The sequence below is a fragment of the Schistocerca nitens genome, chromosome 8, assembly GCF_023898315.1.
Source record: "Schistocerca nitens isolate TAMUIC-IGC-003100 chromosome 8, iqSchNite1.1, whole genome shotgun sequence".
Classification (NCBI taxonomy): Eukaryota; Metazoa; Arthropoda; class Insecta; order Orthoptera; family Acrididae; genus Schistocerca; species Schistocerca nitens.
The window spans coordinates 380,380,143-380,393,057 of NC_064621.1; the positions used below are offsets into that span (position 1 = coordinate 380,380,143).

A 12,915-nucleotide genomic window follows, 5' to 3' on the forward strand; every position below is an offset into this window, starting at 1 on the left:
ATTGTTACATATATCGCTTTGCGATAGTGAGTACAATTGGCAGCTTAATATTCTTTACTGTGCCGAAGGGAAATACATAATTAGTGGCTTCTGGCGTAAGATTGCCTTCGCTGAGGCATGTCTGTGAGGGTACAGAGACGGAGCTGGGTGGTCTCTGCACTTATGAATACGGTGTCCACGAGACGGCACTGTCTTGGAAGAAGCATTTCTGGTGTGACGAATCTGCGTTTCTTGTCGGCGGTTGCAAATAGCCGGCCGAAGTGGCCGTGCGGTTAAAGGCGCTGCAGTCTGGAACCGCAAGACCGCTACGGTCGCAGGTTCGAATCCTGCCTCGGGCATGGATGTTTGTGATGTCCTTAGGTTAGTTAGGTTTAACTAGTTCTAAGTTCTAGGGGACTAATGACCTCAGCAGTTGAGTACCATAGTGCTCAGAGCCATTTGAATCATTTTTTTTTTGTTGCAAATATGCGACACCGATATTGAACGGTGTTCAGTGTAGGAAAATGTCGGAACCTAATTGTCCAGATGACGACAGCCAATTAGGAGGATCTTAGGCATAGACAGTGTAGCGTAAATATCTGAACCAATGAGTGGCAATACAGCGGATATAGTGTACCAACCTCTGGGCAGTTAATAGGCATACTGCAAGCAATAGTGGGAAAGTGTTGGCAGTCTGCATTTCAGCGCTGAGAGGAATTCTTGGTAATCAGTGTGTGGAAAGTTGTAAATCCTCCCTCCAAGCTGTAGTTCTCTGAGAGCGAAATGCTGAATGAGTCATAGAGTGGGGGTAACGACGCATGGCTGAGAGATCACATCGACAGAGTGAGGCGCCTGGTGGTAGCCTGGAGCGGTTTTGACTGTCGGTAGAGTAAGTGTCCCCTTTTTAGCTTTAGCCCCTCTTTCTTTCTAAGCAGCTGAACATTTGAGAGGCGCCTTCCGCAACCTATGTTGCTTCCTGCGTCTTTTCTTATTTGGAGCTTGGATTCGTTTTTTAAGTTGAATTTACGAGTCGCAAAGATTTTGCAAAGGCAATCGCCGTTGCATAGTAATCTTCTGCTCTGTTATAGGTTTTCACCGCTTGTTATAAGAATAAGCTGTCCCAAGTGAGCTTTGCTCAAACAATCATATATTGCATTTCAGGGCACATAACGTTATTGTATTGTGGAATTTTATTTTTTAGATTTTTTTGAACGGCAGTTTGCCTTTCATCTGAGCATTAAATAAGACACTGTCCAGACAGTCATTTCGAGAAAATATTCACTTTACTTGTGAACCAAATTACGGAAAATAAATCCAGTATTTAGAACAACTGATTTGTTTTCCTTCTTTTCTTTAATGCTCGAACAAACTATGTCAGGCTTTTCGCAACTAAGAAATGTTGTTGTTGTGGTCTTCAGTCCTGAGACTGGTTTGATGCAGGTCTCCATGCTACTCTATCCTGTGCAAGCTTCTTCATCTCCCAGTTCCTACTGCAACCTACATCCTTCTGAATCTGCTTAGTGTATTCAACTCTTGGTCTCCCCCTACGATTTTTACCCTCCACGATGCCCTCCAATACTAAATTGGTGATCCCTTGATGCCTCAGAACATGTCCTACCAACCGACCCCTTCTTCTGGTCAAGTTGTGCCACAAACTCCTCTTCTCCCCAATCCTATTCAGTACCTCCTCATTAGTTATGTGATCTACCCATCTAATCTTCAGCATTCTTCTGTAGCACCACATTTCGAAAGCTTCTATTCTCTTCTTGTCCAAACTATTTACCGTCCATGTTTCACTTCCATACATGGCTACACTCCATACAAATACTTTCAGAAACGACTTCCTGACACTTAAATCTATACTCGATGTTAACAAATTTCTCTTCTTCAGAAACGCTTTCCTTGCCATTGCCAGTCTACATTTTATATCCTCTCTACTTCGACCATCATCGGTTATTTTGCTCCCCAAATAGCAAAACTCCTTTACTACTTTAAGTGTCTCATTTCCTAATCTAATACCCTCAACATCACCCGACTTAATTCGACTACATTCCATTATCCTCGTTTTGCTTTTGTTGATGTTCATCTTATATCCTCCCTTCAAGACACCATCCATTCCGTTCAACTAAGAAATATGACCTGTTTATTCTGCATAACTTAATTGTGCTCTTACTGTGACGGCTTTTTGTTGTGATGCAGATGCCCCTAGGGGAAGAACACATATGAAGTGAGAAATTTTATTAATTCACATGACAAACGATTGATGAGCATTATTCTCATTTATAGTTAACAATTTCGAACTACACAGTACTTTCAATTAACGTGATTCGCAGTCTGCCGAGTTAAGGCAAAATAGTGCTTATTCCAGTTTGCATATCGGTTCTGTGATGAGCACGTTGGCCCTAAGAGCTGTCCCCTTTACCTTGATGACTCCGAATAGATTTTCGCCCAGAAGCAAAATACAAAGAAGGCGTGAAGCAAATTTTGCTAAGCTACCAGGCGCACATGAATCGACATTGTCGCCTTTCTTGCAACGACGTTACGAAAATATGAACAACAGTACGTCTCTTTTTTATATTGTACCTTATATTTCTTACGTAGTAATCCCCTTCATATCTTCAAGACCTTTTCAAAAAATATCTCAGTGTACCATTCACCTAAAGATGACGTTATTGAAAAGATATCTTTCACTTTGACTCTGCTGTACTAGCATTCAATACAGGTAACTGAGTTAACGTAACTCGTTCGTTTGCTGGAATCACCAGTAAACAAATGGAAGCAAACCAGTCATTCAGTCAACCGTCTACCTTCAATATCAACAAAAGAAAATTGATACTGTTGAAGTTTTTAATCCCCGACTGCCTTTACTGAACACAACTGTTAATTGGATGAACAGTGTTCAGTTTCCTTGCGTTTCCATTTGTGTACTGTCATCTCCCCGAAGTCGTCGAGTTACGTTTATCCCGGGTATGTGCATTGTGTTGTAGCATGGAAGAGTAAAACTCCATTTTGTGTTACGTTTTTAATAACACGTTGTAAGTAGGCTGTTTAGGTTTTCTTATTGGTAACGCCACGTAGCGCTCTGTATGAAAATCACTGGCTGTGCTGTGTGCAGTCTGTGACTAGTTTGCATTGTTGTCTGCCATTGCAGTGTTGGGCAGCTGGATGTTAACAGCGCGTAGCGTTGCGCAGTTGGAGGTGAGCCGCCAGCAGTGGTGGATGTGGGGAGTGAGATGGCGGAGTTTTGGGAGCGGATGATCTGGGCAGAGACAGTAAATTTGTAAGATTGGATGTCATGAACTGATATATATATATATATATATATATATATATATATATATATATATATATATATATATATAATGTCTTTTAAACACTATTAAGGTAAATACATTATTTGTTCTCTATCAAAATCTTTCATTTGCTAACTATGCCTATCAGTAATTTGTACCTTCAGTAGTTAGAATCTTTTATTTAGCTGGCAGTATTGGCGCTCGCTGTATTGCAGTAGTTCGAGTAACGAAGATTTTTGTGAGGAAAGTGATTTGTGAAACGTATAGGTTAATGTTAGTCAGGGCCATTCTCTTGTACAGATTATTGATAGATTTCGTTGCGCTAAAAATAATGTGTGTCAGTTTAAGCACAGTCATTTATAATTTTTCTAAGGGGACGTTTGAACGTTTGTGTGAATGGTACACTGTGATGTGTTTTGAATAGATCTTGAGAGGAAGTGGATTACCAAATAAAAAACGCATGGTGCTGTCTAAAAAGAGGTGTACTGCTGTTCATATCTTCTTAACAAACAAAGTTACAGGAAAGGCAATCATGTTGGTTAATATCCCCCTCGTAGCTAAACAACATTTTGTCAGTTAAATTTTTTTCCATTATGCTTCTGAGGGGGAGGGAGAGAGAGAGAGAGAGAGAGAGAGAGAGAGAGAGAGAAAAAGAAAGAGAGTGAGAGAGGGGCAGGAGGGAGGGAGGGAGGAAGGATGGGGAGAGGAAGTGGGGAAGAGAGAGAGAGGGGGGGGTGAGGAAGGGGGGATGGCGGAGAGGGGGAGGGGGAAGGGAGACGGGACAGAGAGGGAGGAGGGGACAGAGGGAGAGGGGACAGGGGGATAGAGGGAGGGTAATCTCCAGTTGCTCATTACAGAATAATGCTTAAAGGCGATTTATTCGGTTTATCGCTCCAATTACCTTTATTTATGCGAAAATAGCTTCACAACAGTGTAGTACGACAGCAAAAATCATAGAGTAATGCAATAGCCGTCAAATAGACGCAAAAGTAGTGTAGTTGTTTGGTGGGGTTGCTGTCCATGGGTGAACTTCTACTGAGCATGACGTCGTTGTGCCGCTCTTCCAGTGCACTCGGTGAATCCATTTAAAAGGTGCATTTTGGCAAATTCCCCATCCAGAAGCGGTTCTGCTACTACTCGTACTGCTGTGTATCGTCGTTAACGAACAACTAACTCAGCCGGGTGTCTCTCCTAAGAGGTGTCAGGCGCATTTTCTCTGGTGTTTTGGCACATACTTGCAATGATATAACAGAAGGCGAAGGGGGAAGAAATGAAAGAACATTACGCGGAATCAGCAACGACGAGTGGAAATGTGTGCCGGACCAGGTTCAGAACCTCGGATCTTCGGCTTACTAGGCAGCTGTGTTAACCACTGCGCCACCCGGGGCTCAAGTGTGTATCACAACTGCGTGGTGGTTCGAATCCAGACTCGGGCACGGATGTGTGTGATGTCCTTAGGTTAGTTAGGTTTGAGTAGTTCTAAGTTCTAGGGCACTGATGACCTCAGATGTTAAGTCCCATAGTGCTCAGAGCCATTTTTGTGGGTAACCGATTTTGATCGAGTTTTGCAAGGACATTGTATATTGAAAATAAAGAGACACGTACTTCGGCTTTTTGCTAGACAGTTCATAGCTTTTGAAAATAATAATAACAATAATAATAAATGAAGGAGGTCAAAATTTACCACAAATCGTGTTTCCAGTGCCATATATCGAAAGCTCGCGTGTAAACAAATATTTTTATCACTACATTATTGGTTAAAAAGTTAACAATGTTCGAGTTACTGACGCTAGGCTAGGGGACTCGTCATTCGAAGCGTCTAGTAGAGCGAGGTAGGTGGTCGAGAGATCTAGACTTTAGACTGCAACACCGCTGGTCCGTGTTCGATTCTCGATCGTCGCCTATTTTTCCAATACATATTTGTTTCGGTGTACCTGATAATATTCTCATAATCGAAATACCATTCTTTCCACTACTTTTTAAGTAAAACGCTGGGAAGTGTGAATAGTAGCCAAATAAGTACATACTCGTATAATGTACCGACGTACTTCACGTGATACATAGTACAGTACAAAAATACACGAAAAGTATATTATTGCGTAATCCTAAATGATCGTCTATTCGTGGCCGTTCTCACAATCAGAGAGGTGAACCTTATCATAACAACAGGCAAAACATAAATAGTTCTTGCACTATGGGCAACACAAGAACGTAATCTAGCCGCACTGACGTTTTCCTGTACATTGTTCGTGGACAACATATCTGATTCACTTTGCTAAAAACAGGTCTGTCAGATATCAAGTTGGATGCGTACCAATCGTACAAAAACATATCTTGTAATACAGTCATGAACAACTGGTTGTGAACCAACGGATGAATTTTGATAGAATGCGCCCTATCTTGCAATTCTCTGTTCTGCTGTTGTGTCGCATCATATTGAAGTCGTGACGAAATTCCTTACCCATTGGAAAAAGACAACGTCACACGGCTGACAAAGAGAAGTACACTTCGGTGGTATCATCACTTTCACGGTGCAGGTCGGTTGAGAATCACCATCTACGAAAGTTCTACTGCAGTGCGTCGTGTATCATCATGAAAAAACTGTCAATACATTACATATACTTACTTGATTACTAATCACACTTCCCCACGTTTTACTTTAAAAATACAGGTCGGTAGTCTAATGCATTTTTTAAATAACATAGGCTATTTAAGATCAAGTAGGATGCCCTCCAGGCAAAAAATAATCATCAGAATTGGCGACCGCGGTTCAACAAAAGAGATTTTTATTTTCAGTTTACTTGTTGCCTTAACCAGTCTTCTTTTACAGTGTGAGAAGAATAACCGTCTAAGAGATTCACATCGATAACAAATATGACAAAAATGATGCCTCGACTGCTCGACCGCCGATCTCGCTCTCCTAGACACTGAGAATGACGGGTGTCCAAGCTACAGTATGACAAGAAAAGTGTCAATAACTGAAACATTATAAACTTTGGACCTCATATTATAGTACTAAAAAAAATGTTTGTTTGTAGAGTATATTATGATGTATGGCATTGAAAATACGATTTTCCATCATAAACTTTGACCTCGTTTTCTTAACTAACTAAAGAATGCCTAGCAAAAAGCCTATACAGGGGTCTCTTTATTTTAAACATAGAACGTCATTCCTAAACTTGATCGAAATCGGTGACACGCGGGTCACATCCTCCCCTTGTCAGCATCGCTACATGCTTGACGATAGAAACCAGCGCGGCCCTGGTCTGTGCTGTCACTGCTCGAGTATTGCTTATTCTTCAATTTTTGCTGTTCCTGTTGATAAAAACCGTTAAACAAATATCGCACTAGACTAACCTTGGACCGCTCTATCGTATGAGCACGTAAAATCCCCCTTTAAAAGTAAGTTTGCTTGTACTGCGAAACAACTGACGCTCTCTGTTGACACTGGGCGGCCTATGGAGACGTGGGCTGGATCCAGCTACACAATGCAAAAATGAAATTGTAAATATCTGCCGAAACACCAGAGAAAATTCTCCTGACGACTCTTGGGAGAGACAGCCTATCTATATCTGCGTTTCATTTTTTTCTTAATGAGACATGTTTGCTTATAGACTCCTTGCGTTATATCTTCATTACTTACTCGATGAAACAATCATATCTTCAGTAGTTTTCTAGAATATCTCATTTTAAATAGTTCCAATCATTTTACGTCTGTCTTTCACATTGCTCTTGTTTTACACTCATACAGAATGGGTTTCGAACATAGTTTTGTCATTCTTTCGTTTTCTTATTTTTACTGTCAGGGCTTATAGTATAGGAGCCCCAAAGCTTTCTGAAGTCCCTTTTTACTATGTCTTTTTTCATATTTTTCCTCTTCATCTTCAGATACCAATATTCATTCATCTCTTGAAGAATCTCCGGGCCAAGCTTAATATTTACCCATTCAACGCAGTATTGCTATAGTATCCAAATCGTTTATTTGCGTTTTATAGTCATTAGCTTGGGCACGTTAAGCACCCCAACCGTTTACTTTCGACGCCCACTGCTACCTTATCACGAGAACGCACTTAAGTAAACAGTGGCGAGTAAGCAGCAGATGCAAAGGGAAACTGGGCAGTATTTTTTTGTCGGGATATAACTCCGGTGTGTGGAGTAATAGAGCCACTTCTATCCACAATGAAAATATATGAAGTGTTGTTTCTAGCGACTTTGAAAACATATGGAGTGCTTGAAACCTTCTTATAAGATCACATAAAGCGACTGTCATTACTGTAGATTGGTAACTAGCATATCTTGCAGGAACAATCAGTAATGGTTTTTATTTCATTAGTTATTCTAGGTCTCTGATAGTTGTCCGTCAAATCGAGAAAATCGAAACGAGACGTGTGGGAGAATTTCTTGCATCATTATTTTGCGGCCCATACATTTCCTTCATAGCAGCGTATTACTGTGATGACTGACTGTTTTGATCGAGAATGAATTTGAAATCTTACTATCACAACAAAGAAATTGCACTTTATCTTCAAAACACCATTCTACAACGGCGTTCAAAACAACCCTCGCCCAGTCACATCCTGAAGAGCTTCCCAGTCTTGGCATAAGTTGTTCTTTATTTCCATACAAAATAACTATCGGAAGACGATTTCCGATCATGTAAAGAAAGGCAACAGTTTGACATGCCAGTCACAGCATATGGTACCCCGTTTCGAAAATTAGCTTCCGTAACTTCCGTACGTTCTTTCCTGTTTCCCGTACGAATTCTTTCAATGGAGGCCTAACTGATGTGAAATTCATCAGTGTTTAATCCAAGTGTCTCAATGGTAGCTTCAAGAAAAAACACTGAATATCTCATACTTCAGTGACAGCTACTGTTACTAATTTTGGATTAATGGAGTTTTACTGGTTCCAAGTTGTACGTTCTCGTTCACAGTTGGGATATTCTCTTTTAAATGTATGCCATTTTCATTAGAGTCAGAAATGAGTCGTTTTGTAACGTTAATAAGATGACGTCGAAGGAGTTGGCATAGAAAAATATTTAGCACGTCGCTTTTCTTCCTCAGTAGTACTGAGGTTTGAACTTTCTTCTTTATTAGTCAGTTTTATGTCTACTCCAGCTAAGAGACCAGGCCGACCTGGCTCTCTGTCGTTGTAAGAAGATACTGTGTTCATTTATTTTCATTGACTGAAGTGCATCGGTGTGTGCAAAGTTAAACAAATCATCTAATTTGCTGGCAAACTCCTGTCGGTGCTGTTCAAAAACGTTTCGTTTTTTGTGCATTTTTTGTAACTCCTTCCAACTTAGATACATGTTCACTAGTATCTTCATACAGTTTGGCAAAGATTAGATAGGTACACGCACCTTTTCGCGAAAGATAATACATTCGCCAATACTGAGATTTGCACTTTCGCTGACAGTTAAATTCACTTCAAGGATATTGTAAAATAAAACTGCCAGAACTTGTGTATTAGAGAGCAATTATGACACTTTTATTTGATGTTTTATGACACCTATTAAGGTAAATACTTTGAAGAAGTACTGTGTAATTCCAGTGACATGTTCACAGACTGGCAACAATAAGTTTACTATTACTAACAATGCTACAAACAAATCGACATGGGAACTGTGAACGCGCGTTCGCAGTGCAGCCAACATCACAACTTTCAACACAAGTTGGCACGGGTTGCCAAGCTCTTTCTCATTATTTCCTTTATTATAAACTTTTGTTCATTGACACTTTGGATTTTCTCGTCATTTCTAACTCGATCAATGAATCAGATCTTCAATAATCTCATTTTAAACAGTTTTAATCGTTTGCTTCTCACACATACAGAGTGGGTTCCAAACACAACTTTTTTATAACTATTTTTATTCTCAGGATTTGTAGTATCTATATTACTTAGCAGTTGCCAGTACTCATCCATCTCTTCAAGGGTCTCCGGGCCATTTTCATATTTATCCATTCAACAGCTATTATTTTGGTATCCAAATCGTCTATTTGCATTTTGAAGTCATTAGCCTGCACGCGTTAAGCACCCCAACAATTTACTTTCGACGCCCACTGCTACCGTATCAAGCAGATGTTCCGGTATTTGCTAACCATTCTCATATCAAGATAGTCGTTTACTGCCACTTAAAAAATACAAAAAGCGCTTATAAAAATGCAAAATAAACAATGGCGAGTAAGCAGCGGATGAAAATGGTAACTAGGTAAAAAACAGTATTTTTTGTCGGGGTGGGTTCCGGTGTTTTGAGTGACAGAGTCATTTCTATCCACATTGAAACTATATGGAGCATTGTTTCTGTCGTGTTTGAAAACGTATGGAGTGTCTGAAACGTTCTTACGAAATCACTTACAGCGACTATCATTACTATTGTTTTCTAGCTTGCGTATCGTGCAGTAGCAGTCTCTAATGGTTTTTATTCCATTAATTATTCCAGACTTCTGAGAGTTGTCCATCATTTCGGGAACTACGAAACGAGAATAGTGGGAGAATCTCCTACATCATTATTTTGCCACCCATACGACGTTTTCTTCAAAACGGCATATTATTGTGCTGGTATTGTTCGAGAAACACACAGCCACTAATGATATAACCTGAATTTGAAGCCGTACTATCTCAACAAAGAAATTAATGTTCGAACTCCCACTCTACAATCGCGTTCCAAACGGCCCTCGCCTGTTTATATTGTGAAGAGCATTCCAACCTTGACATAGAAGTTATTTTTGATTTGCATACGAAATAACTATCGGAAGCGGTCTTGTTTTGATTTCAGATTATGTAAAGGACGCAAGAGTATGACATCCCAGTGAACAGTGACAACATCTGGTACCTCGTTTTGAAAATTAGCTTTTGTCTTTTCCTCACACTCGTTCCGGTTTTCTGTACGAATTATTTGACTCGAAACCTTCCTTATTGGAAATTATTAGTATTACACTGAGGTGACAAAAGTCATGCATAGCGATATGCACATGTACAGATGGCGGTAGTGTCGCGTGCACAAGGTGTAAGAGGGCAGTTCAGTGGCTGAGCAATCATTTTTGCCCATGTGGTTCATCTGAAGAGGTTTCCAACGTAATTATGGGCGCACTGCAGGATTTAACAGACTGTGAACTTGGAAGTTGGTGCCACAGGCAGGGATCATTGCATTTCGGAAATCATTGGAGAATTCAATTTTTCCTAAACCACAGAGCCAAGAGTGTGACGAGAATACCAAATTTGAGGCATTACTTCCCACCATGAACAATGGAGTGGCAGACTGTCTTCACTTAACGACCAAGAGCATCGGTATTTGCGTAGAGTTGTCAGTGCTAACAGATAAGCAACACTGCGTGAAACAACGGCAGAAATCAATGTTGGACGTATGACGAACGTACCCGTTAGAACAGTGAAGTGAAATTTTGGCATTAATGGGCTATGGCAGCAGACGACCGACGCGAGTGCCTTTGCTAACAGAACGATATCACCTGCAGCGCCTCTGCTGGGCCCGTGACCGTGTCGGTTGGACCCTAGACGACTGGAAAACCGTGGCATGGGCAGATGAATCCCGATTTCATTTGGTAAGAGGTGATGGTAGCTTTCGAGTGTGTCGCAGACCCCTCGAAGCCGTGGACACTGTCCAAGCTGGTGATGGCTCCATACTTGTGTTGCGTTGTGTTTACACGGAATGGACTGGGCCCTCTGGTCCAACTGAAGCGATCATTCACTAGAAGTGGTTATGTTTGGCTACTTGGAGACCAGTTGCAGCCTTTCTTGGATTTCATGTTCCACGACAAGTCACCGGGCCACAATTGTATACAACTGGTTTTTGAATAGCATTCCGGTCAATTCGAGCGAATTATTTTTCCACACAGATCGCTCGACTTGAATCCCATCGAACGTTTATTGGACGTAATCGAGAGGTCAGTTCGTGCACAGTATCCTGCATGGCCAACATTTTCGCAATTATGGGCGGTTATAGAGGCAGCATGGTTCAGTATTTCTGCAGACTTCCAACGACTTACTGAGTACACACCACGTCAAGTTGCTGCAATGCGTCGGGCAAAAGGAGGTGCAACACGCTGTTAGGAGGCATACCATGACTTTAGTCAGCCCAATCGTAGCTTTAGTTATAAACAATGAATCTCTCATATTGGTTGCAGGTTGTACGTTCTTATCACATCTGATTTATATTTCCCGGTGTTTCAGAAAGTACTGTCCAGCAGCGAGATAATAGACAAGTCCCACTTCTACGCCTTCCTGTACCCGTGGCTGGGGCAGGGCCTCCTCACCAGCACAGGTAAGGTGCCCATATCTGAGTTTTCACAAAGACAGAAGCAGGAATTACGGAAATTCAGTTGACTATCATAAATATACCTTAAGGATAATATTTATCAACAAACGCTCTTTAGTAAATTACAGAGTCAAAGATCACTTAATGGACAGAGATGGTTCATATTGGAGACGGTTCTAGAAACAATATAATGATTCGATTTTTACTTGGTTTCTGTACGATACCACGAAACAAAGGAAACGTTGTATTGTGTAATTTAGTTTATAGTTCGTAAACACAGAATAATAAACCAGAATGAGATTTTCACTTTGCAGCGGAGTGTGCGCTGATATAAAACTTCCTGGCAGATTAAAACTGTGTGCCGGACCGATACTCACAGAATAATAAACATAGTCAATGTCACAACAATTAAATTTCAATTTACAGATATGCTCGTATATATTACTGAAATAATTAAGAATTCTTACTTTGAAAATGACATTCGTGGTTGTATATAATTAGGGTTATTTGTTTCGCCTCGTCTAAATTAGAATGATACTGCATGACATTTATGGAGCGCACCAAATCTAAGTACGTTGTAATTTTCGTATTCCATTATCTCAGTCGGCTTGTTACGGTGCAGCAACCTTGATGTCATATTATTTTACGATTGACATCTGCTGAAAATAAGGTCATTAATTAAATTAATTTATCGTCTTATTTCTCATGACAGATTTTTGTACTCTTTGGTACCGCGGATCATTTTGGGATATTTGGAGAGGCGGTGGGTTAGTCGGTAGGAGGTTTCGTATATAGCATCTAATTTTTAGAAAGTTACTCTGGATAAGTTTCACATTTTCTCAGATTTGGAAGAGGTAATATTTTTCAAAATGGCTGCTAACAAACGGCAAACAACTGATAGATAAAGTATCACGTTGTATAACAAACTGAAACGATCCCTAAGGGCGCTAGTTCTGGTTTGAGTTCGTGGCTGATCGTCTGTGCGTCGCTCTGAGGTTTGATAGGAACTTGTTGGACGTGGCACCTGGGCGTGGCGGTAGCGGCTTCTATCAGATGCACGTGTCCGGGCGTTACATGATGAATGGCGTTAGCATTTCTCGCAATGCGTCATGGTGAGACGCATTTACTCGCATTGTTGAACATAAGCCATTAAACCTATAGCAAACCATGGTCGGCCACATTAAAGAGCTCAAGTAGACGACTATTTCTATTTGTAGTTTGACACTGGTAGTGAGGTATCTGATTAGTTAATGAGCGAAGAAGGAATCTGTAGAGCCTTTTGCAATCAAAAAATGTATTCTAATATCATCCTCATCAAGATGAATCGCATGCACTACTCACATATTTATTTATGCATTTAATTACCCA

General features: G+C 40.6%; 1 protein-coding gene across 3 annotated transcripts in view; it reads left to right on the plus strand.

The window, feature by feature from the left end:
* Positions 1 to 12,915, plus strand: part of LOC126199253 (cytochrome P450 4C1-like) — a 213,027-nt gene that overhangs the window by 124,408 nt on the left and 75,704 nt on the right. For 2 of the 3 annotated variants that reach the window (XM_049936049.1, XM_049936051.1), the window contains exon 3: positions 11,463 to 11,553. The exons of the other annotated variant lie outside the window; for it this stretch is intronic. In XM_049936049.1, the coding sequence (XP_049792006.1) occupies positions 11,463 to 11,553 (91 nt within the window). The remainder of the gene's footprint in view (positions 1 to 11,462; positions 11,554 to 12,915) is intronic. 3 annotated transcript variants of the gene reach the window in all.